General features: G+C 50.2%; 1 protein-coding gene across 2 annotated transcripts in view; it reads left to right on the forward strand.

The window, feature by feature from the left end:
- Positions 1-3167: 3167 nt before the first annotated feature.
- Positions 3168-22863, forward strand: part of PRRX2 (paired related homeobox 2) — a 63787-nt gene continuing 44091 nt past the window's right edge. The window contains exon 1 of one of the 2 annotated variants that reach the window (XM_060200323.1): positions 3168-3661. In XM_060200323.1, the coding sequence (XP_060056306.1) occupies positions 3411-3661 (251 nt within the window). In that variant the 5' untranslated portion in view covers positions 3168-3410. Of the gene's footprint in view, positions 3664-22863 lie in introns of both variants that reach the window. The other variant, XM_060200324.1, reaches the window with a different exon arrangement.

Raw genomic sequence — 22863 nt, forward strand, 5'->3', positions numbered from 1 at the left:
CTCACTCTGACACTGACTCTCCTTCCTCTCTCTTCTGTTCTAAGGCATCCTTGTGCCTCGCACCATGTGCACTAACCTGCACCCCCTTTTTTTATAGCAGAGAAAACAGCAACCCTGGTGGCACAGTGGCTAAAGTATTGGACTTTCATGATGTCCTGAGCCTGACTCCTGGCAGGGAATGCTCCAGAGTGATGCTTATGCCCTCTCTGTTTCTCATTAACTTTTAAGCAGATAGTTTTGAGAGAGAGAGAGGGAGAGAGAGAGTAGACAAAGCACTAAGAATTTATAATGTTCTACTTGCTTTAGTGTGTTTTTTTTTTTTTTTTCAGTGCCAGGGATCAAACCCAGAGCCCCATGCACTCCTTTCCCTGGTTCCATTCGACCAATTTTTTCCCTCTTGGCTATTCCTAGAGGAAGTCCTTTTCTCACTTGTAAATTTAGGATAGTGAGAAGGAAAGACATCACAACACTTGCTGTATATGGTGCCCCCAGGTGATGTAAGGCCCTTTTGCCTTGTGCACTGTGTGTTCTATCAGGTAAGCTACCTGCTAGCTTTAAACTCACCCTAATAATGTATTGAATATTTACTGTGTTCAGGAGAAATCTGTATTTTAAATACTTACTTATTTACTTATTTATTAGTGTGTGAAGCCAGGGTCTTGTTCATGCACAATTTCACTGCTCCCAGGTCAGTTTTTCGGTTGGAGGGGGAGAGACACCACAGCAGCAGAGCTTCCCCTGGTGTCAGGCAGGAAGTGGAGCCCTGCCAGACTAGCTTCTCAGGCGGGAGACAGATGACCAGAGACTCATGGCTGAGCTGTATGCAGTATCTCTTTATTCATGTGGAACGCAGCACAATCTAAGCCATCTAAACTAAGTATAATCACAATCCTGTCCTTATATATATACTTGCCAAGTAGGGTGGAAACAAGATGTGACGTAGAGAGGGTGAAGCAAAAAGTGACTGGTGCAAATCAGGGTGTACTACAAGAGGGGGCGGAGCAAAAAGACATCATGAACCAATGAGGATTAAACCAATGCCCTGCAGGCAGGGTAGTGCTTAGTTAACAGTGGTTATGTAAATAGAACACAGTGTTAAGCAGGGGGGGATTAAACCAATGAAACAGAAGGGGTTTTTAGAAGCAAAATTAGAAGCATACCAACAGAGGCCCCTGTATGACAAGGCATATGCCCTAGCTGGGGAGTTGTCTATCCAGCCCTTATTTTTCATTTTCTTATTTTTATGCCTGTTTCTTTAATACCTCAACAATAAGTAGAATAGTGCTATAATGAGAAAGTTAACTTAAACAAACAAAAAAACATGTGTAGTCAGACCCCAGGCCCAGAACCTCCAATAGCACCACCAGGTAAGGCTCAGAATCTTTGCCAGTCACTCTCTTCAGGTCTGTTGCTCCTTATCCCTGCTGCCTAGAGCAGGACCTGGTGACAATCTGGAATCCTACCACCACCCCCAACCCCCACCAAAAACACCCTCTATTTAGGGTAGCATCACAGGGTTCATCTAAATGACCACAGAGTGATCCACCCCTACAGAGACCTAGGGCAGGTCTCTCCTCCATGTGGAGAGGATGAATGAATGTATGTGTGGCTGACTGTGCATGAGAGGATGTGTGAAGCCACTGTGTGCTTAACCCTATACTTCTCAACTCTGGGAATCACTGTACCATCTGTCCGAAAGGTGAGCCGTGGACCCATTTCAGTGGTTCTCCCAGCCACAGAGGGAGCCTCAGCCTTTGTTGCCTTAATTTCCTCATTGCCCTAAAATTAAAGGAGACCTGGATGATGTCTCTGATCCTCTCCAACTACATAGGATGATCCCTCCCCAGGGATCTCATCTGCAACAGTATCCCCACTGTGACCAGAAAATATTCCTTTAAGCTCATTTTACTAGGGAAGAATTGGCTCTGAGAAAGGGAAGGGGGTGGGCCAGATATCTGACTAATAAAAATAAATAAATAAAAATTAAAATATAGACATTAAAAACCAGGGAAAGGGACATGTTTAAGGTCACACAGCACTGACTGCAAGGTGTGAGCCTTTAGAGGGTGCTGCTGCTCATGTGACTTGGTGGGGGAGACCCTCAGCTTCATTTGAGGGTGATTCTGTTCTGGAGAAAAACTCATCCAGAGTGGCCCAGGAGGCTGCACAGTGGATAAAGCACTGGACTGTCAAGCATGAGGTCCTGAGTTCAACCCCTGGCAGTACATGTACCAGAGTGCTGTCTGGTTCTCTCTCTCGCCTCCTATCTCATTAATAATAATGATGATGATAAACACACAATAACAACAACATCCAGAACCCATGCCACCTGCTGGTTTTCAGGAGGCTTGCAGGGTGGGTTTTCAGAGCTAAGATGTCTTCTGGTGGCCTAGTTTCAGTGGTTCTGTCATTGTGCCTCCCTGGTGCGGGAAGAATGGGGGGCAGGGTGGCGGCCAGGTCAGCAGACGGCATCCTGGGGAAAGAAATACCTGTGGCATGGCGGGGTGGGAGGGTGGGACACAAAGACAAGAGATCTGAGCCTTCCAGGCCCCGTCTGTCAGTCTGACTGCTTCTCCTGTATGGAAACCGGGCGCCGCTGCCTGGTTCCCTGAGCACCCGCACTCAGGTGTGTGTGTGTGTGTGTGTGTGTGTGTGTGTCCTGAGCACCCGCACTCAGGGGTGTGTGTGTGTGTGTGTGTGTGTGTGTGTGTGTGTGTGTGTGTGTGTGTGTGTTGGGAGACAATCCAGGCGGGTGGCGTGGAGAAGGATGAGCCCTCGGGCTTCCTCTGCGACTGGGCGCTTGAGGGTGGGATGGGGGCCCGGCTTGTCCCTGTCAGGAGTCTCGGAGCCGTTCCCCCCGCCCCTGCGGAGGAATTTTGTAAGTGGAGAAGGGCCGCCAAAGTCTGCACTGTCACCCCCAGACACTTGCTGGGATGGGGGGGGTATTCGAAAACATTTTTCCCCCAATGCAATGAACTTTCCCTTCAAATGTGGGCGGGGTGGGGGGGGGGAGAAGACACCCCTGTGCCCCATCCCCACCCCCGGCTCGGGCGGGCGGGTCTTGGAACCCCCTCCCTCCCTCTTTCTTTCCCTCTCCCCCTCCCTCCCCTGCTCGCTCGCTGGGGCGGAGAGGGGTGGGCGCGGCCGGAGGAGGGGCAGCGGGGAGGGAGGCGGCTAGGGCCGCCTGCAGGAACCGCATGTGGCCGGGGCAGCGCGGGGCTTAGCAGCTCGCAGTGGGGCGGAAGGAGCGAGCGGAGAAAGTTGTTTCCCCGACGCCAGCGCCGGGCGGGCCGCGGCGGGAGCACAGGGCAGAGCGCGGGGCGCCCCCGGCCCCCCGGCCCCCCACCCCCCCGGGCCCCGGCCCCCGGCCCCTAGACCCCTGCCCCCCGCCTCCGCCCGGCCCTCGCGGGATGGACAGCGCGGCCGGCACCGCCTTCGCCCTGGACAAGCCGGCGCTGCTTCCCGGGCCGCCGCCCGCCCTGGGTCCCGGGGACTGCGCCCAGGCGCGCAAGAACTTCTCGGTGAGCCACCTCCTGGACCTGGAGGAGGTGGCGGCGGCCGGCCGGCTGGCAGGGCGCCCCGGGGCCAGGGCCGAGTCGCGGGAGGGCGCCGCCCGGGAACCGTCCGGGGGCAGCAGCGGCAGCGAGGCGGCGCCGCAGGACGGTGAGTGCGGCGGAGGGCAGGGCGCGGGCCCTCTGGGCGTGGGAACCTGGTGTCCCCGGCGGCCGCGGGGCTGCCCTACCCACGGGGGTGCGAGGCCAGCGCTGCGGGGCGCCGTGTCTCACCGTCCCGCACCGGGAAGGAGTCGGGTCTGGCTGGCCTGGCTGCGGTGAAGCCGTCTGCCCTGGACTGGAGGCTGCGGTGGCTGGGGCTTTGGAAGCCGGAAGGCGCGTCCTTTGCCCAGAATCGCAGTCACCCGCTGCTCATTGTGCCCCGCGACCCCGCAGCCCTTGTGGCCCCGAGATCTGCTCCCACGGCCTGCGCTTGTTGTCTTACTATTGGGGAAACTGAGGCTTCCCGGGAAAATCACAGAAGAGGTTTTCAACCGCTGCCCTCTCCTGCGCCAGTACAGCACTCCATTTAAAACAAAGTCTTCTTCTTAAAGATAAGTTTTATTTATTTTGTTTTAAGGAGCAAGCGCTAGAGATCAGTGTACTGCTCACCTCTGGCTTATGGTGGTGGGAGGGATTGAACCTGGGATCTCAGAGCCCCAGACAGGAAAGTCTTTTTGCATAACCATTATGCTGTCTCCGCAGTCCCTACAATGTCATCTTAAATTGGGTTCCTTGGCTCTAGTGCCAAAAGTCCGTCCCCCACCCCACCTTCAGTGAGCCCCCCTGAACTGCCTTCTTCTGGAATAGCCCAGCCCTTCAGAAGGGCCCCTTTCTCCCCTACGGAGGTTAAAGGTCATCAGGAAGGGCTTTCAAAAACAAACAACTCAGCCAAGTGGCTTTTTTCAAAAAGTCACACAGGACCTCAGAGCTCTGGACCCTGGGTAAGAGGTGGGGGTGGGGGAAGGCTAGAGCAGGAAAGGGTGAAGATAAAGCCCTGGACAGTTTTGTGGGCCCAGGACTCAGAGGATGGTCAGTGTCCCAGCCCACCTTGGCTAGCCCTGGGGAGCAGACTGGCCCCCAGTAGCCCCTGAGTCCCTTAAGAGTCATCACCCACCTGACTCCAGCAACCTTCCTGCACAACCCTGGGGACCATCACTTCCTACGCCAACCCCACAGCTCAGGGCAGCAGCCCTTGTAGGCCACAGGCCACACTTTCCCAGGTGAGACAAGGGTAAACCCAGGTAACCCAACTTCATTTGAATGGAGCCGGGCCAGAAGTGGGAGCCGCCTGTGATACACCTTCAGAGAGCGTCCAGCTGGCTGGGTAACTGCCGTGACATTTGCAATGGTACCCAGTGCCTGACAGCCACTGTGGGCTGGTGACTGTTCACATCCTCTGCATGAGCATGAAGCAGGCAGGTCTGGGGAGCTGGGGCTTCCCTGGTGGAAAAGTGGAAGAACAGTGCCTGGCTTGGGTGCCCTTGGGTTTGGGGTGGGAGGCTGCCAGCCTGAGTTTGTTGGAGGCACAAGGAGTGGCAGCAGCTTTGAGCCCACCTCTCTTCAAAGAAGTAGGGAACTCCAATGAGTGGAGGGACCCTCAAGGGGTGGGGATAGGACGAATAAATTGAAGGGGAGTGAAGAAGAAAGTAGAGAAAAAGAAGAAAAAAGAAAAGACGGGAGAGAGGGCAACAGCGATGGGGAAGAAGGGAAGGAGGGAGGCCAGAAGTTGTATGCTCAGGTTCTGGCTTGGGTCATGGCACCTTTCAGCCCTGGCCCTGGGGACAGGCAGCTGTCACCCAGCTTCTCCTAAACACAGCACAGGACTCCAAATAGAGGGCTTTTTTTTTTTTTTTTGGTTGTCACAGGGAGCACGTGCCAGCTTGGACTAGGGTGTTTAAAAGTGTTTGCTCTCTGCCTCATGGGGGCTGGATGGGTGGTGGACCCCTCCTGGGATCAGATCACCCTCAATGAAAGTTGGGGAGAAAATTTTCTGAAGGGGGGGGCTTCTGGCACAGGGGAAGCATCCAGGTGGTACTGGAGACTAAGGACATGCTGGTATGGAGTCAGGTGGAATGGAGGGAGAGATATTCTGAGTCCTGAGCGGGATGTATCCTTGCTGTCGTCTGTGAGTGACAGGATGCAGGCAGAACCAGGACTGGGCTCAGTGAGGCGGTCCTGAGGTACCTTCTGCTTGGAAGCCACCTGCTCTGCCCTGCCACCACTCTGCCTGGGCACATGTAGCCCAGTCCCACTCCCATAGCTTCTGCAAATCGCAGCAAACATGGACACCCTGTGTATTCTTTCTGGAAGCTAAAAGTTCCAGTGTCTGGGAACACTTCTTTTCTTACTCATTTGTGGTGGTCAAATGGCCTTTCCTTTCTGAGCTTAGATAATAACTAAAGATTGCTGTATTTTAATGTCCTTACTTGGCAAAATTAAAAAGACGTAATCCTATACTCATTCCTCAGCTTGAAAACAAATCATTAGTCCATGAAATCCAAATGTTTTATGTAGTCAAGTGTTTCCCCAAGGCCGACTGAGCGCATTCTGGGGTGTCTGCTGCCAGGCAAGGTGAGGGAGCAAAGGCAACTCTTTAGCTGCACCCTCCCAGCCCAGTGAGGACCCCCGTGTTTGTGCTCGGGACCCAGCCTGATGACAGTTTCCTGGTCTTCCTTCTCCAGCAGGTGTCCCCTCCCACCGCCACTTACTGGGAATTCCCAAGTCCTGATGTCTTTGAAGGGTGGGGGAAAAGACACCTAGCATCCTATCACCCCAGAGAGCCCAGCCCACATGACTGGACCCCCTCTCTGAAGAAGCAGCCAGGACAGGGCTGTAGCTCAGTGGTAGAGTGTCCCAGCTGACTCCATTAGGAGACCTTCCTTGTTATGTCCAGGAGAAGCCAAGTGACTGATGCCTGTCACCAGGGCCAGGGATGAAAGGTGCCATCACCCTAGCCAGAACCTCAGCATACAACTTCCAGCCTCCTCCTCCCCTCTCCCCCCATCTCCCTCCCATCCTTGGCATGTATGAGGTCTGGGTTCCGTGTCGCACTGTCACTGCTAAAAAGCCAGAGATGTAGTAGGCAACGAAGCCTTGATGTGCTAAGGACTCCAGAGCCCATCCCAGCAGTCGTGGGCCTTGATTAGTGATTCGAGTCCCAGCAAAAAACTGTGGAGCCTCAGCGAGGAATCTTACCTGCTGGAGGCAGGGGTCTCCTGTGGCTTGGGTCCAAAGGAAAAAAAAAAAACACATCAATGAGAGAGATGGGGGTGTGCCCTGCTAGGAAAATGTGGCTTAATAAGGAATGATGAATGATGCATTTTCAACCTGCCAGGCTAGGAAGCTTGAAAAATATTTTTAAAACTTTTATTTTTTTTTAGTAACTCTGGTGGTGGCTTAGTGGATAAAACACAGAACTTGCACATGTGAGGTTTGTACCCCCAGTTCTACATCTCCCTAACTGGATGTACTGGTGCCCGCTCTCCAAAAGAAATTAACAAATCATATATATGTATTTTTTTCCACATATATATCTTTTTTTTTCAAACATCACCAGTTTCTACAGCTTATGTTGCCAATCATTTCCCCAAACCAGGCTCCTCCTGGAACTGGCTGGAAAGGCTTCACCGGTGACTCAGAGCAAACTGGGGTCTCAGTTCCTCCCAAGTCAAATGCTGAGGTCCGCGGAGCTATGCCAAGCACGTTAGGAAAATAAACCCTTGTCCCAGCCTTAGCAGTGACTTACAACAAAAGAAACCACATTAATAACCAAGTTTTTGCTTGAAAGCATTCCCTCCAGTGGGCAGGGCGGAAACGGGGATACGGACACACTGTGAAAATAAACAACCACCCCCAGCCAGGCTGGGTGAGGCCCCCAGCTGCAGGGGCTCCCAGGCCCACTCAGGCCTGGTGCCTACTTTGGAAAAAACTCAGGACCGAGAAGGTCCACTTCCTAGAATTCAGCACAGGGGAGGTGATTCAGAGTAGAGGGTACTGGTTGATCTGGGGTGTGCTGAAGCCACCAGTTGAGGGTTTGAGGCCCCTCACAGAGCTGCTTCCTGAGTCACTCTGCTGACATGATGCTGGGAAGCCAAAGATGAATCTGGTTTGAGTGAGGGGGTCTGCTCCACCCTCTTACCAGAGATGGGCAGGCAGGACTCATTATTGGGGTGTTGAGGGAAGGTCTGAAGAGACCCTTCAGTCTGAGAGAGGGCCTATGTACCATTAGTTTTAAGTAACCTTAGTGGTCAAATAACCCCTAGGTAAGAACATCTTAACCGATTTTCAAGTACATGATTCAGTGGCATTAACTACATTCACATTGTTACGTAACCACCACTATCCACCATCCAGAGTGTCCTCTCTCTCTCTCTCTCTCTCTTTCTTTCCTTCTTTCTCTCTTTTTTATTCTTTCTCCTCTGCCCCTCTCCCTTACCCTCCTCTTTCTTTTTTTCCTAGAGCACTGCTCAGCTCTGGCTTATGGGTGGGCTGGGGATTGAACCTGAGGTTTTGGAGCCTCAAGCATAAGAATACTTTTGCATTATTATGATGATAATGATGATACTTCCAGGGTTATCACTGGGGCTTGGTGCCTGTACTGTGAATCCGATGCTCCGAGTGGCTATTTTTTCCATTTTTATTGGATAGGACAGAGAGAAATTGAGAAGGGAGGGGAGATAAGAAGAGAGAAACATAGACATCTCCAGACCTGCTTCACTGCCTGTGAAGTGACAGTCCTGCAAGTGGCGAGCTGGGGGTTTCCAACTGGGATCCTTGCACTTTGTACTATATGCGCTTAACCTGGTGCACCACTGCCAGCTCCCTTTTTCATCACTATTATGCTGTCTCCCATAGTCCCAGAATTTTCTTATCTTCCCAAATTGTAACTCTGTTCCCATTAAACAAGAACTTCTGTCCCTCCCAGCCCCTGGCAAAGCACCATTCTACTTCCTGTCTCTATAAATTTAGTGCCTCTGGGGAACCTGGGATCAGTGGAATCACATGTCTGTCTTTCTGTCAGTAACTGACTTCACTTGGCATGATTTCCTCTGGGTTCGTGATGTTGTGATGTGTGTGGTATCTTCCTCCTATGGAGGCAGAATGATTCTCCGGCGCATGGAAGCCCACTCTGTCCTTGTGGATAAAAAGCATTTTGTTCATCTGCCTGTGGATGGCTTCTACTTTTTGACTGACATGAATAACACAACTAGAATCTTGGTGGATGCATTTCTGTTCAAGTCCTGGTTTTCAGAGTCCATGCACATGCAGAAGTGACCATGGAATCCTTCTGTGTGGTGTGGTTTGAAGGCCCACTGTGCTGTTTCCCACATCTGGCCCCAGCTTCTTTCAGTCCCTGTAACAATCCCTAGAGGAGGTGGAAGAAGGAGACAGTCTGCCAAGTCAGCGGCTGGGCTAGTGGGGAAATCACTGAAGGCTTTCCTAAGCAATGGGCCCTTGAGTGATCTGAAGGTGGCACAGTGGCTGGAGCACTAGACTTAGAAGCATGAGATCCTTGGGTTCAATCCCCAGTATCACATATTTCAGACTCATGCTCTGGTGTGTGTGTGTCCATATTATATACGTCTATGTGTGAGATATATGATACATATCTATTATATGCATCACACACGTAAAGACTGAGAGACAGAGAGGGAGGGAAACTATAGCACCAAAAGTTTCCTTCAATGCAGTGGGGCTGAGCTAGAGTCTGGCTCACACACATGGCAAAGCAGCATACTATCCAAGTGAGCTGTTTAAGTGTTTGTTTATGAAAGACGGGGTCCTTGACAGCTAAGCTTACTCTCCTCCATCATCACTGCCCTTCTCTTCCTTTGCCACTTCTTCCTCTTCCTTTTCCTCTTCTTCCCAGAGCACTTTTCAGCTCTGGTTTATGGTGGTGCTGGGGCTTGAACCTGGAAACTTTGGTGCCTCAGGCCCGGAAAGTCTTTGCTGTGCTATCTCCACAGCCTCCCCTTCATTACCCTTCATCCATTTCTGGGGGTTCAGGCTCTGTTCAGCCAGTACGTTCTGGGCAGGGTCAAGGCACCCTGGCTCAGATCCCACTTTTGAGTGACCTTGGGCATGTCACCTCCCTTCCCTGTGCCTCTGTCCCCACCTGAACAATGGTAGGCTGCACCCAGACATTTGTGAGCAATGTCCCCCCATACACACACTGTGAGCCTTGTCATGGTGGCATAGGCTGAGAACATGCCCTGTGCTGGGCCCAATGTGGAGTGAATGTGGAGCTTCCAAGGCTGGACTCCTGGCTGGATAGGGGCATGGACCTTCAGCATATGCTCAGGGAGCAGGAAGAGAGGAGGGCTGATAAACACACACACACACACACACACACACACACACACACACACACACACGTAGCTGATAGGAGGGGGCAGGGAGTTCCATGTTCCCAGCAGCAGAGCATCTGAAGCAGCTGGGCATCTGCATTGGGAGCTCAGGCCCAGAGCACCCCTAGGAGGGCCTCTGTGGTGGGCAGAAGCTCAGTGAGGCAGGAGCAGTAACTGTGCCCTCCCAGAAAACACAAGAAAGGTGACTCTGGAGCAGGAGTGGTGATGCCTGCAATGTCCACTGAGACTTGGCATCGGGCCAAGGAGGTAGCATAGCGGTAGCACACAGGACTTGTGCGCAAGAGGTCCCAGTCTCCATCTCTGGCAGCATAAGCCAGACCTGAGGGGTGCTCTGGTAAAAGCAAAACAAAACAAAACGAACAAACCCCTCAGTGTCCCGACCTGGGAAATGAGAAGGCTGGATGGTGAGGGCTCTTTTAGGGGTGTGTTTAGCCCTGAATGGGCGTGGCAGACCATCCCTGGCACCCAATAGGTTCTCATGAAAGGGTCTCTGTTGATGCCCATTGAGATGCTCATGGGAGCTCCTGGACCAGGCTGGGCCAGCCATTTGCACCACTATCTTGGGATGAACCCAGAGGCACAGAAACACATCCAAGGTCTCAAAGCCTGGAAGGGAGTGGGATTCTCTTTGGGACCCCAAGTCCAGGCCTTGCTCTCTTGCACAGCTCAGCACTTGATGTGAAGGTGTAGGAAGGAGAGTCCACACCTGGTTGTTGGGGAGACTCAGCCAGAGTTGGGTGGGGAAGTGAAGGCGGGAGGGAAGCAGAGGGAGAAGGGCCTGTGGGCTCATGACCATTGTGAGGGTCTCATGACCATGGTGGGGTTTCTGAATGGGTAGAGACAGTAGCTTGTCCTGGGCAGAGATGTGAGGTCAGACTGGATGAGACAGAACTTGGGACATATGGGAGTATCCCAGACTCCCAGTAGAAGTGGGCCTAGCCAGTGATTTAAGGGGAAGAGAATATGTCTCCTGAACAATCTGCCAGATGGGGCACTGCTGTTGGGACTCAGCCTAGGTGCTATCTGGAATCAGAGAGTGGACAGGTGGAAGGGACGGGCCCAGATGGGGCAAGAGGAGGAGGAAAAGGAGTGTAGTAGGCGTGACCAGTGGCTATGCTGGTCTGAGCTCCATAGGTCTCATCCCTGTCTTCTCACCAGCCCTGGAAGTGGGTCCTTCATTGTCTCATTTTGCGGAGAGGGAGACTGAGACCCAGATAAGTAGAGCATATTAAGAATTACAATTATTGGCATCATCTCCTCCTCTTCCGCCTCCTCCCCTCCTCCCCTCCTCCTTCCCCTCCTCTTCCTTCTTCCTCTTCTCCTTTATTTATTTATTTATATTCCCTTTTGTTGCCCTTGTTGTTTTATTGTTGTAGTTGTCATTGTTGTTACTGATGTCACCATTGTTTGATAGGACGGAGAGAAATGGAGAGAGGAGGGGAAGAAGAGAGGGGGAGAGAAAGACAGACACCTGCAGACCTGCTTCACCACCTGTGAAGCGACTCCCCGGGGCTCAAACCAGGATTCTTATGCTGGTCCTTACACTTCACACCATGTGCGCTTAACCTGCTACAGTACGCCCCCCCCTACTTTATGTGTTTATTAACATGAGAGAGGACGGGAGGAGAGAGAGAACCAGAACACCAGAGATCAAACTTGAGACCTCAGGCTCTTAGGTTCAGCACTCTAGCTACCTCCAGGGCCACACCTGCTGCTTCTAAAGCCTCTGGCTCTGTCATTGTCCAAACTGTGCCTGGAGTCCCAGGAATGCCAAGAGGCCTGGCCTGGGCTGCCCTCTCCCAGGCAGGTGCGGTGGCAACCCCATGACCTTTAGTCACCTTAATACAGGGGGGTATTTGCAGAGTCTTGGACCCTTGCTCCTGTACTCATTCATTCCTTCATTTCTTCATTAAGCAATCATTTTTTCCAAGTCTAAAATTTCCACATCCTGCCTTTTGACTCCCAGATCTGCAGATTCCAAACCCTCGGAATTTCTAGGGACTTCCAGGCACAAGATGGGCTATTTTGAACGTTGCCAAGACAACAGTAGCCATTCTGTTGCCCCCTACCTCCCTTCATCCACAGGCCTGAGAAAGAATCTTTGAGCATCTCTAACTCAGAGTAAATAACAGTCCTCAAAACTGACTTGATTGAACAGAAAGCTCACAAATTGCCCCTGTTTTTCTCATTTTGCGGTAGGTCCATGGAAGCTTTCGTGGGCTGGCATTTGGGAGCCACATGGTGGAGTGACTTTCCCAGACACAGTCACAGGGACACCCGCAGCACTCCCTCCCCCAACACTCAAGCTCACACACACACACACACACACACACACACACACACACACTCATAGTCCACTGTGAGAACTCCGGCTGGGCCTGCAAAGAGGGCTCTTGGTGACTCAGGGGCATCTGCAGCTGGAGAGTGGATAAGTAGCCCATTACACAGGAGCTGGCCAGGCTCTCATACAAAGTACTTTTGCAAAGTGCTGAGCAGGAACTCTCTGAGGGAGCTTCCAGTTTAGACAGGGGGCTGTGGGGAGTCACCTGGCCCAGCTCCCCTATGCTGAGCTGATGGAGAGACACAGAGGGCCCACCAGATTCCAGAGATGATCAAGATGACATGGGGGCCAGGGGCCACATTGCAGGGGGCTCTCTGGTCTCAGATGAGCAGTGCTGGCTTCAGCTGTCAGAGAGTGTAGGCTTATCAGCAGTGGCCGGGTCAGAGACCATGCTGGCCAGAGACCACAAGTTGCAGGCTCCCAGAACACTGGGGAGTGAAGTCTGTGGCAAACCCAGTTGCTGCCTCCTTAAGTCTGACCCCCAGCTCAATATCCCTTCCATATCTGGGAAGGCTGTCCCCTCTGAGCCTGGCTCTGCAGGGCTACTGTGATGCCAGGATGCTGCCCCCACCCCCTGTGGGGCCTTTTCCCCAATGTTATCTTTTATTATGTCCTAAGAAAAAACAAGCAGGAGCTGGGGAGATATTATTTTTGGTCCCTCTGTAAGACCCACTTTGTTTTTTTCTGGGTATGGGATGGACAGCCAGAATCTTCCAGTTGGTGGGAGGATGGTGGGGGGCGGGAGATGATGATGGGGTTGGAGCAATGAGTTATGAAGTCATACTGGGATCTGGCTGCCCCAGGGGTTAGGTGACAGGCAGGGGGCTGCAGGGTGGAGCAGTCTTTGGAGAAGGTCCTGGGAAGGGGGCAGTAAAAGAGCAGGAGGCTGAAGACAGAAGCTTCCAGAGAGGGCTCTTCTTTCCCAGAGCTCAGCAGTGCCCTGGTAGTTTGAGAAATGACACATAAGGGTGAGTTAGTTACCTCAACTGGGAGTTAAGACACCGGATCCCTGTCCTGCCTCACTCAGCCCTCCAGCTAGGCATGTCCTGCCTCTGGGCACAATGATCTTGGGGTCCAGACTCCCAGAGGGATAAAGAATAGGGAAGCTATCAAGGGAAGGGATTGGATACGGAGTTCTGGTGGTGGGCATTGTGTGGAAATGTACCGCTCTTATCCTATAGTCTTGTCAATATTTCCATTTTGTAAATAAAAATTTTAGTGGTCCGGGAGGTAGCAAGCACAGTGGTAAAGCTTTGGACTCTCAAGCATGAGGTCCCGAGTTCAATCCCCGGCAGCACATGTGCCAGAGTGATGTCTGGTTCTTTCTCTCTCCTCCTATCTTTCTCATAAATAAAATATTTAATTTTTTTTTTTTTTTTTGGGAGGCAAGTGTGGTGGTGGTGGTGGCTATGGCTGGACCCTCTGGGAACTACATGTTGCACTCACTAGGAGCTGGTTAAAATGCATATTTCTAGGTCTCACCCTAAACCATGGAATGATATTTCCACAGTGTCCAGGTCAGAAAATCTGCTTTTGACAGAACCCCCCAGTGGTTGCTCTGTCTTAAAAAGGGAAGCACCATTGTGTTCTGGAAGGTTCTTTCTGTTGCTGGTTCTGTCTCCTCCTCCTCTTTGGTCGGCCCCAGTGGGAAGAGTCCTCATGGGGGGACAGTGGTAAGGGGATTGGAGAGCTGGAGCAGTTGCCATGAGATTTGCAGATGGAAGTTGCTAGAAAGTTGGCATGTCAGGAGGAGGGGGCGCTGCTCTGAATCTGAGCCCAGCACCTCCAGATACCTGGCTTGGTGCAGGTAAAGCAGTGTGGATCCGGGGGAGGGTAACTGTTTTTGACCAGTTACCTGCACTGATTGAGCAGCTAGTAAGTACCAGCCCAGGGCAGCCCAGAGGATCTTGCCATAGGGTTGATGTCCATCTGTCAGCCTGTCTGCCTACTGGCCTGCCTGCCTGTCTGTCTGTCTGAAGTATCCTGGCCCTCTCCAGCTGCCAGAGTGAGAGTAGGGTGGGCTGATCCTGAGCTGTACTACTGAGTTAGGGGTCTCTGTCTCTTGACCCACTGTAGACTCCTCCCAGCACCCCATCCTCCTGTCAGACGACCGGCTCTTTCCAGCCCCCCACGCTCACCACCCTGCAGGTTGCCCTGAAAGGCCTTCACTGAGCCTGGGGATCTGAAGCCCCCAGGAGGATGCCCACCTGGCCCCCAGTTTCGTCCATTTCCACCCCACCACACACAACCCTCCACCCCATCTGGTTTCTCCTGCCACTGGCCCCTGTCTCCTGTCTCCGGGCCTCCCTCCTTGCCGTGGGTGCAGACGTTTACATGCCAGCGATGGCGTTATTAAAAATGACATTTAACCAGAGCTGGAATTACCACGCGGATGGCTGCAAACCTGGAAATCAAAGTGGGAGCCGCCAGGCACGCCTGGCAGGGGCCCTGCTGCTGCCTCCACCGCCAGAGCTCAGCTTGGCGGGAGGGGCCACAGAAAACCCCTGCAGGACGGGGCTCTTGAAAGCCAGTGCACCTCCTTTCATTAGACTAACAACACATAACACAAAACAGCTGTGAACAGCAGCCCCTAATGTTCTCAAGATGGGGCCACAGGCGGCAGGTCCAGCCAGCGGGCAGCCAGGCTCAGGTTTAGGCTGTCTTCCCGCTAGGGGGGCAGGGCACCCAGGCCCACTCTCCTGCCCCCCCACCCCCAGTCCTCTATGGGACCTGGGGACCTCCTTCTCAGCTTCTCTTTTCTCCATCCTCCGAGATGAGAATCAACACTGAGGTCACTTGAAGGGGCCTAGGTCTGCTATTGTGACTTCAGCAAAGCACCCCCCTGTGTCCTTTGACACCTCTGAAAGAGGTGACTGTTTGGGGCACAGTTAAAGCTGACTTGCTGACTCTCTCCATTTCTTTCTGCCCTATTCAACAATGACAACAACAACAATAATAACTACAACAACAATGAAAAACAAGGGCAACAAAAAGGGAAAAATAAATAAATAAATATTAAAGAAAAAAGTGTGACAACCTGAGTTGGATCCCTGGCACTGGATGTGCCAGAAAGACAAGCTCTGGCTTTCTTTCTCTCTTTCCTTTCTTTTTTTAATATTTATTTATTATTTATTCCCTTTTGTTATTGTTGTATTATGATTGATGTTGTTGTTGATAGGACAGAGAGAAATGGAGAGAGGAGGGGAAGACAGAGGGGGAGAGAAAGACAGACACCTGCAGACCCGCTTCACCGCTTGTGAAACGACTCCCCTGCAGGTGGGGAGCCGGGGGCTGGAACCGGGATCCTTATGCCGGTCCTTGCGCTTTGCACCACCTGCTCTTAACCCACTGCGCTACCGCCCGACTCCCAAGTAAATTCTTTTTTAAAATGTTTATTTTCTTTATTTATTTACTGGATAGAGATAGTCTGAAATAGAGGGTAGGGAGAGATAGAGAAGAAGAGAGACAGAGAGACATACCTGCAGCACTGCTTCACTACTTGCAAAGCTTTCCCCCTGCAGATAGAGACCAGGGGCTTGAACCTGGGTCCTTGGGCATTGCAACATGTGCACTCAATCAGGTGTACCACCACCTGGCCCCCAAATTCTTTCTTTCTTTTGCCTCCAAGGTTATTGCTGGGGCTCGGTGCCTGCACTATGAATCCACTGATCCTGGAGGCCATTTTTCCCATTTTTGTTGCCCTTGTTGCTGTTATTATTGTAATTGTTGTTATTGCTGTTGTTGTTGCTGGATAGAACAGAGAGAAATTGAGAGAGGAGGGAAAGACAGAGAGGGGGACAGAAAGATAGCCACCTGCAGACCTGCTTCACTGCTTGTGAAGCAATCCCCCTGCAAGTGGGGAGCCGGGGGTTCGAATCGGGATCCTTATGCTGGTCCTTGCACTTCATGCCATATGAGTTTAACCAGCTGCACTGCCACCTGGCCCCCATTTTTTTCTTTTATTTCTTCTTCTTTTTTTTTTTTTTTAGATTTATTTATTTATGAGAAAGACAGGAGGAGAGAGAGAAAAAACCAGGGATCACTCTGGTACATGTGTTGCTGGGGACTGAACTCTAGACCTCCTCCTTGAGAGTTCAGTGCTTTATCCACTACACCATCTCCCAGACCACATAAATTCTTTATTAAGGAAATTAGGCAATGATCTGGGGAAGTAGTGGTAGAGCATATAGTTCGCACGTATGAAACCTGAGCTTGATCCCCAGCAATAAAAAGTAAATAAATAAATAAATAACTGGATGGGATTCATTCATTAGGTCAATGCACTCTGTGCTGCGTTGAGATATAATGCTGGGAATACACGGGTGCCCTAGGAGACTGGGTGACACTTCCCCTGTTGCCTGGCTTCTCACACCTGTCTTCACTCCACCCCCTCCCCTGACTTGGTGGTTTACTCTCAACAGCTGATGGGGGAGGTGAAGCATTGTCCCCTCTAAGGAAACTGAAGCTCAGATTGTCAAATTCAGTGACAGCCCCCCTCAAACTTGGGCTAGCCTCCATGCCCACGAACCCCCAAATAATGAAGGAGCTATAGTGTGTACTTGCTAGAAGCTGCCTTCTCTCTCTCCTGTGTGTGTATGTGTGTGTGTGTGTGTGTGTGTGTGTGTGTTTTGGGGGTGTCTCTTGCCCTCATCTCCTGGAGCTTCTGACAGAAACACTTCTTTCTTCCTTCCTTTTTATTGCCTCCAAGGTTGTTGTTGGGGCTCAGTGCCTACACTATGAATCCACTGCTCCTGGAGGCTATTTTTTCCCCTTTTTTGTTGTCCTTGTTGTTTATCATTGTTGTTATTGCTATCATTGTTGTTGGATAGGACAGAGAGAAATGAAGAGAAGAGGGGAAGACAGAGAGGGAGAAAGAAAGATAGATACATGCAGACCTGCTTCACTGCTTGTGAAGTGACCCCCCTATAGGTGGGTGCTGGGGGCTTGAATCAGGATCCTTGTGCTGGTCCTTGTGCTTAGTGCCATGTGCGCTTAACCTACTGTGCTACAGCCCAGCCCCATTTTTTCTTTCTTCCTTCCTTCCTTCCTTCCTTCCTTCTTTCCTTCCTTCCTTCCTTCCTTCCTTCCTTCCTTCCTTCCTTCCTTCCTTCCTATAAGACAGTGAGGGGACTCTCCAAGATAGTTGCTGTCTCCTAAGTATAGTTTCTCATCTTTCCACATTAGGTGTCTGCACACTATCCGCCCCCCCCCCGACCTAGTTTGGTCCTCCTCCAGCATCGTGCACTGGTCCCCAAAGTCTACTCAACCCCTTCCTTCACCACCACCCTGCACCTCCTGTCCTTGGCTTTGTAGCAGCAAACTGTGCTTAGTCCAAGTTCCACCTCATGTTCATGAGAAAAGCCAGCCGTACCCACTGAACCACCCACCCCCCAGCCGGGTGAGGAGAGTGTCAGGGCTGCAAGTGGGAAATTGCCAGAGACAAGGAGTATAAACGGGTGACTCTAGTTTCACTGGGCAGGAAAAAAAAAAACCAAGATCTCATGTCGCCTGGAAGTGGGAGCTCGTTTAAAGAAAATGGTTGCTTTTGCAGCTAGGACTGTCTGTTCGGGGTCTGGTTCTCTCTTCCCAGGGAGGAAAAGTGGAAGCAGCCCCCCCACCCCCACCCCCACCCCCCACAGACTTCCTTCCTTCTTTCCTTCCTGAAATGTCTTTGGAGCAGCTCACTCTATTGTGCCAAGCCCTGGGCTGGATACTGGACTCCCAGTGGGAAGCAGGGGAGATGTGGCCCCAGCTATAGAGGTGTCCAGGTTCCTGTGGAAACACACCAGGGTGTGGTCCAGGAGGTAGTGCAGTGGATAAAACATTGAGCACTTAAGCATGGAGTCCTGAGTTCAGTCCTGGGCAGCACATGTACCAGAGTGATAGCTGGTACTCTTGATCTCTCTCTCTCTCCTCCTATCTTTCTCATTAATAAGTAACTAAAATCTTAAAGAGAGACAGAAGGAGGGAGAGAGAAAAAGAGAAAGAGAAAGAGAAAGGCAACAAGGGTCTCCACACCCTGGCTGGGTGTCAAGGGAAGGCTTCCTGGAGGAAGCACTATACTTCAGAAGGGGCCTAGAGGGTAAGCAGAGTTAGCCAGAAGAAGAGCTGGGAGCTGTGTTATGGGAGGAGGAGGAGGCGGCAGAGAGGTGAGACAACTTGAGTTGTTCCAGGAGCAGACAGGGTGGAGGTGGAGGGAGCACAGTGAGGGGGGGAACCCCATGAGCAGTAAGAGTTCCTTCCACTGCCCCTCTGGGTAACTGGAGCTCTCAGGTCCTCCTCTCTTGGTGAACAGATGATGTCCACTGTAATGTGGAAAGTGAATGGCTAACTTGGGGACATTGGTGTATCTGGGATGCCCAGAGCCTCCTGGATTGTCCCTATCTCCAAAGGAGCTGATACCAAACCCAAAGTGTGTGTGTCCCCAGCCCAGCTGCTCTGAGATCCCAATTCCTGAATAGAGAGAGCTGACTTTAGCTTCAGCACTAAAAGCAAAGCAGCTCCATGCCCAGCTTCCCACTTGCCAGTGTGCCATCTGCAGGGTGGGCCCAATGCCAGGGCTTCATGCCCTAGGCGTGGCCACTCCTAACAGCTGTTACACCATGGGGTTGGTTGGCCCAGGCCATCTGACAGCAGATCCTACATGCCTGGAGGGAGAAGTGTGGTGTGCTGATGGCAGAGTCCAGGCAGTGGAGCTGGAAGATAGAGCACTGGGGCTGGGTCAAAGCACGTGCATTTGTGTCATTGCCACAATCACTGAGATCCACCAGTGGATCAAACCATCAGGCTCTTCTAGATACTGGGGGGGGGGGCTGCATCTTTCTTATGAGCCCAAATTTTTAGAAGTCAATCCCCAGAAACTATTGTGGTGGTCTTGGTCCCCTGTCTCTCCACTGTATTCCTTTCCCTGCCAGCCTCGAGCCCTAGCTGTGTCCCCACAACCCTGTAGAAAAGTACAGCCTTTTACTGCAATACATTAACTCTAGTCCAGGTTCTACTTGTGTTTTCTCTTCTGATCTTGTTTTTCAACTTCTGCCTGTGAGTGAGGTCATCCCATATTCATTTTTCTGTTTCTGACTTATTTCACTTAACATGATTTCTTCAAGTTCCATCCAAGATGGGCTGAAAACGGTGAAATCACCGTTTTTAATAGCTGAGTAGTATTCCATTGTGCATATATACCACAACTTGCTCAGCCACTCATCTGTTGTTGGACACCTGGGTTGCTTCCAGGTTTGGGCTATTACAAGTTGAGCTACGATGAACATGGGTATACACAAATCTTTCTGGGTGGGTGTGTTGGGTCCCTTAGGATATATCCCCAGGAGAGGAATTGCAGGATCATAGAGTAGGTCCATTTCTAGCCTTCTAAGAGTTCTCCAGACTGCTCTCCACAGGGGTTGGACCAATTGACATTCCCACCAGCAGTGCAGGAGGGTGACTTTGCCCCCACAACCTCTCCAGCATTTGTTGCTGCTATCTTTTCAGATGGATGACATTCTCACAGGAGTGAAGTGGTATCTCATCGTTGTCTTTAGTTGCATTTCTCTGACAATAAGGCTTGGGAGCAATTTTTCATGTTTGTTTCTCAGCCTTTTCGATCTCTTCTGTGGTGAATATTCTGTCCATGTCCTCCCCCCATTTTTGGATGGGGTTATTTGTTGTCTTATTGTTGAGTTTGGCAAGTTCTTTATATATTCTGGTTATTAGCCTCTTGTCTGATGTATGGCATGTAAAGATCTTCTCCCATTCTCTGAGGGGTCTCTTTGTTTGGGTAGTGGTTTCTTTTGCTGTGCAGAAGCTTTTTAATTTGATGTCGTCCCATAGGTTTATACTTGCCTTAGTTTTCTTTGTAATTGGATTCATTTCATTGAAGATGTCTTTAAAATTTATGCAGAAAAAAGTTCTGCCAATATTTTTCTCTAAGTATCTGAAAGTTTCTGGTCTAACACCCAGGTCCTTGATCCACTTGGAATTTACTTTCTGTTTGGTGAAATATCGTGGTTCAGTTTCATTCTTCTGAGTGCTTCAACCCATTTTTTTAAAACACCATTTGTTGAAGAGACCCCCTTTCCCCATTTAATAGTCTGGGCACCTTTGTCAAAGATTAGATGTCCAGGTGTGGGGGCTTACTTCTGAGCTCTCAATTCTATTCCACTGGTCAGTCAGTCTATTCATGTCCCAGTACCAAGCAGGTTTTTAAAAAATATTTATTTATTCCCTTTTTGTTGCCCTTGTTTTTATTGTTGTAGTTGTTATTGTTGTTGTTATTGATGTCATTGTTGTTGGACAGGACTGAGAGAAATGGAGAGAGGAGAGGAAGACAGAGAGGGGGAGAGAAAGACAGACACCTGCAGACCTGCTTCACCGCCTGTGAAGCGACTCCCCTGCAGGTGGGGGAGCTAGGAGCTCAAACCAGGATCCTTCGCTTGTCCTTGCGCTTTGCACCACGTGCACATAACCCACTGCACTACCGCTTGACTCCCACCAAGCAGTTTTGATGACATCGACCCTATAATACAATTTGAAATCTGGGAGTGTGATGCCTCCAGTTCTGTTCTTTCTTCTCAAGATTGTTTTGGCAATTCTAGGTATTTTCTGGTTCCAGATAAACATTTGCAGCATTTGTTCTACTCTCCTAAAAAATGTGGTTGGGATCTTGATGGGGATAGCATTAAATTTGTATATGGCTCTGGGTAGTATATTCATTTTGATGATGTTAATTCTTCCAACCCATGAACATGGGGTATCTTTCCACTTCTTTGTGTCTTTTTCAATTTCCTTGAGTAGTGACTCATAATGTTCAGTATATAAGTCTTTCACTTCTTTGGTTAGTTTATTCCTAGATATTTTATTGCTCTTGTTGCTATTATAAAAGGAATTGATTTCTGGATTTCATCTTCTTCTAACTTAGTGTTTGCATAGAGGAATACCACTGACTTAAAAAAATTTTTTTTTTTATTATCTTTATTTGTTGGATAGAGACAGCCAGAAATCAAGAGGGCCAGGGAGATAGAGAGGGAGAGAGACAGAGAGACACCTGCAGCACTGCTTCACCACTTGTGAAGTTTTCCCCATGCAGGTGGGGGCCAGGGGCTTGAACCCGGGACCTTGTGCACTATAACATGTGCACTTACCCAGGCATGCCACCACCCGGCCCCACCACTGACTTTTGAATGTTAATTTTGTAGCTTGACACTTTACTGTATTGCCTGATGTTTTCCAAAAGCTTCTTGCTGTATTCTTTAAGTTTTCCTATGTATACTATCATGTCATCTGCAAACAGGGAGAGTTTAACTTCTTCTCTTCCAATCTGTATCCCTTTAATTCTTTGCTCCTACCTGATTGCTATGGCAAGAACTTCCAACACTATGTTGAATAGTAGTGGTGATAGTGGGCAGCCCTGTCTAGTACCTGATCTGAGGGGAAATGCTTCCACTTTTTCATCTGTTGGCTGTAGGCTTGCTATATAAACTCCATTATCTTAAGAATTTTCCATCTATTCTCATTTTTTGAAGCGTTTTGATCATAAAGGGATGTTGGATTTTGTCAAAGGCTTTCTCTGCAGCTATTGATATAACAATGTGGTTTTTGGTCTTGCTTTTATTGATGTGGTGGATCACGTTGATTGATTTACGTATGTATATTAAACCAACCTTGCATACCTGGGATAAACTCCACTTGGTCATGATGAACAATCTTTTTAAATATACTGCTGTATCCAGTTGGCTAGAATTTTGTTCAATATTTTAGCATCTATGTTCATCAGAGATATTGGTTTGTAGTTTTCTTTTTTGGTTGTGTCCCTGTCTGCGTTTGGTATCAGAGTGATGTTGGCTTCATAGAAGTTGGGAGTAGTCCTGTGTCTTCAATCTTCTGGAAGACTTTTAAAAGTAGAGGTATTAACTCTTCCTTGAGGTTCTATGGAACTCATTGGTAAAACCATCTGGTCTAGAACTTTTATTTTTGGGAAGGTTTTTTTTTTTTTTTTTTTTATTATTTAAGAAAGGATTAATTAACAAAACCATAGGGTAGGAGGGGTACAACCCCACACAATTCCCACCGCCCAATCTCCATATCCCACCCCCTCCCCCGATAGCTTTCCCATTCTCTATCCCTCTGGGAGCATGGACCCAGGGTCATTGTGGGTTGCAGAAGGTAGAAGGTCTGGCTTCTGTAATTGCTTCCCCGCTGAACATGGGCGTTGACTGGTCGGTCCATACTCCCAGTCTGCCTCTCTCTTTCCCTAGTAGGGTGGGTCTCTGGGGAAGCTGAGCTCCAGGACACATTGGTGGGGTCTTCAATCCAGGGAAGTCTGGCCGGCATCCTGATGACACCTGGAACCTGGTGACTGAAAAGAGAGTTAACATACAAAGCCAAACAAATTGTTGAGCAATCATGGACCCAAAGCTTGGAAAAGTGGAGAGGAAATATTAGGGAGGTACTCACTGCAAACTCTAGTGTACTTCTGCTTTCTTACTTTGGTGCCATACTCCAAACTCAGTCAATTTCTGCTTTGCGTTTCTACTTTTTTTTTTTTTTAACATGCATAACATTCCCCAGATTCCCATTTAACAATACAACCCCCACTATTTAATTC

Source organism: Erinaceus europaeus, chromosome 10 (genome assembly GCF_950295315.1).
Source record: "Erinaceus europaeus chromosome 10, mEriEur2.1, whole genome shotgun sequence".
Lineage (NCBI taxonomy): Eukaryota > Metazoa > Chordata > Mammalia > Eulipotyphla > Erinaceidae > Erinaceus > Erinaceus europaeus.